General features: G+C 30.7%; 1 protein-coding gene across 1 annotated transcript in view; it reads right to left on the minus strand.

The window, feature by feature from the left end:
- The window catches only part of LOC102859643 (putative elongation factor 1-alpha-like 3-like), a 12,975-nt gene extending 11,187 nt beyond the window's left edge, over nucleotides 1–1,788 (minus strand). Inside the window, 1 exon segment of the mRNA XM_006883693.1 lies at nucleotides 1,751–1,788. Coding sequence (XP_006883755.1) covers nucleotides 1,751–1,788 — 38 coding nt within the window.
- Between the last annotated feature and the right edge of the window lie 269 nt (nucleotides 1,789–2,057).

The following is a 2,057-nucleotide window of genomic DNA, read 5'->3' on the forward strand; positions in this document are numbered from 1 at the left end:
TGTGCAACAAGGAAAGATTTTTTATAAAGAGGAAAAATGAAGTGGGGGAGGGTGAGGAGGAAAATATGCAACAATGAATGAATGGGAATCCAAGTTTTCTGTAAATTTTCATCAAAATATCATTTAAAACTAAAATTAAAAATATCAATTAAAACTAGACAAAGTAAGCCTGATATCCTTGGCACAATCACTTTGGTAAACTATACAAAGTTTATGAAATATACCTGTAAGGAGATTCTAGATTTCTGAGATATAAAATATAGAATATAGCCTTTATAAAAGTAAAATCAGATGTAACTGATACCTTTTTTTTTCATTACCATCAAGTTCATTCAGATTCATAGAATTCCTTTAGGGTAGACTAGATATGCCAGTAGGATTTACAAGACTTAATTTTTATATTTAAATATAAAGAATCATATTAAAAATATAAAAATCATATTAAAATATAAAGAATCATATTTAAAATATAAAAAATCATATAAAAATATTAAGAATCATATTGCCACATATTCTCTAAAATTTCAGACATCAACTTTGTCTTTACCCCTCAACTATTTCAATTAGTACGACATCAAGCTTCTTTTTAATAACCTTTCAGTAAAAATATCAGATGAGTTAGACATGAGATTTAACTAGTAGTGTTTTTGAATTAGTAAGATGATTTAAATGATGCTATGAGCATCCTCAGATATACTTGCTGTCAGTTCATACACATTGGCCTTATGTGGCTTTCAGTCTTTACAGGAGGAATACAGATGGCTGATTCAAACTGCTGATCTTTTGTTAACAGCCTTATATGTTATCCCCTCCTTCACCAGGGTTCCTATCACCCATCAGACATAGTGAGACTAAATGAAAGGTTTTTAAAAATGACTGTAATAATGAAATATTATTAAATTTAAATATTGAATTTCTTAGAAATAACACTTAGGTTTTGGTCATAAAATAGTTATAGAAATAATTGTCATTACTCATTATTATTAAAAATAGAGTATATCTATTAAAGTGTATAGGTTTGCAGATGGAGTTATAGTGGATAGAACAAGTGAAACATGCATAGTGGAATTTTTAGTCAGTGAGAGGTAGTGATAAGATTTTCAATAAATTGCACTAAAATTAAAACAGAAAAATATTATCTTAAAGCTCAATGTATCTTTCAATATACCTTATTAGGTTTTACAGAGGAAAAATACTAGTAAGACAGAATGTTAGCATATCAGCGTTGGCATATATAACTTTTTTCTTGTGTTAAACATTTCTCAGTCTCTTTATATAATCTCTATATAATGAAAATATTCTCATCATCTACCCACTATTTTACTCTTTCTCACAAACCCAATAAAATTATTGTATCAGAAATGAACCTTCATTTCTAATATAATCTGTTTTCATTACACTAATTATTTACAAAATAATTCTAAAATAAATAATTTTCTAAACTGAACTTGAAAAGTTCTGTCAGTATATCAATAAAAATAATTTACTTGTAAAAAAATATTTTAAAAAAATAGGTCAACCTCACAGGAAGCTCTGAGGCTAAACAAACCTTTTGGAGATGTCCTGTATTAACATAAAAATTGGAATTTGTACTCTCACATTGAAAAGTCATTCCAGGAGGCTGTCTAGGGAAAAAGGCATAAGCTTGAAGGAATGAATTTCCTTTGGTTAAAAGCAATTTCTGAAGAGGAACTCAGTTGTCAGTCGTCAATATTCTCTATAGCTGAGGACCATATACTTAAGGGAGTACACTTTCTTCTTCGTCATCGTCTTCTTCTTCTTTGCCATCGTCGTCTTCTTCTTCTTTCTCCTCCTCTGCTTCCTCCTCCTCCTTCTTCTCCTTCTCCTTCATCTCATCCTCCTCCTCCTTCTCCTTCTTCTTCTTTTTGAGAGAGCCTCTGAGTAGCTGGAAAAGAGTACTGAATATCCCATGGAGTGTCAAAAGAACAAACAAGTATGTCTTGGAGAAAGTGCAGCCAGGGTGCTTCTTAGAGGCAAGGATGGTGAAACTCCATCGCACTTTAGGAATGTTGTTAGGAGAGAACAGTCTTTCGAAA

Source organism: Elephantulus edwardii, unplaced genomic scaffold, assembly GCF_000299155.1.
Source record: "Elephantulus edwardii isolate Elephantulus edwardi_28Jun2011 unplaced genomic scaffold, EleEdw1.0 scaffold00028, whole genome shotgun sequence".
Classification (NCBI taxonomy): Eukaryota; Metazoa; Chordata; class Mammalia; order Macroscelidea; family Macroscelididae; genus Elephantulus; species Elephantulus edwardii.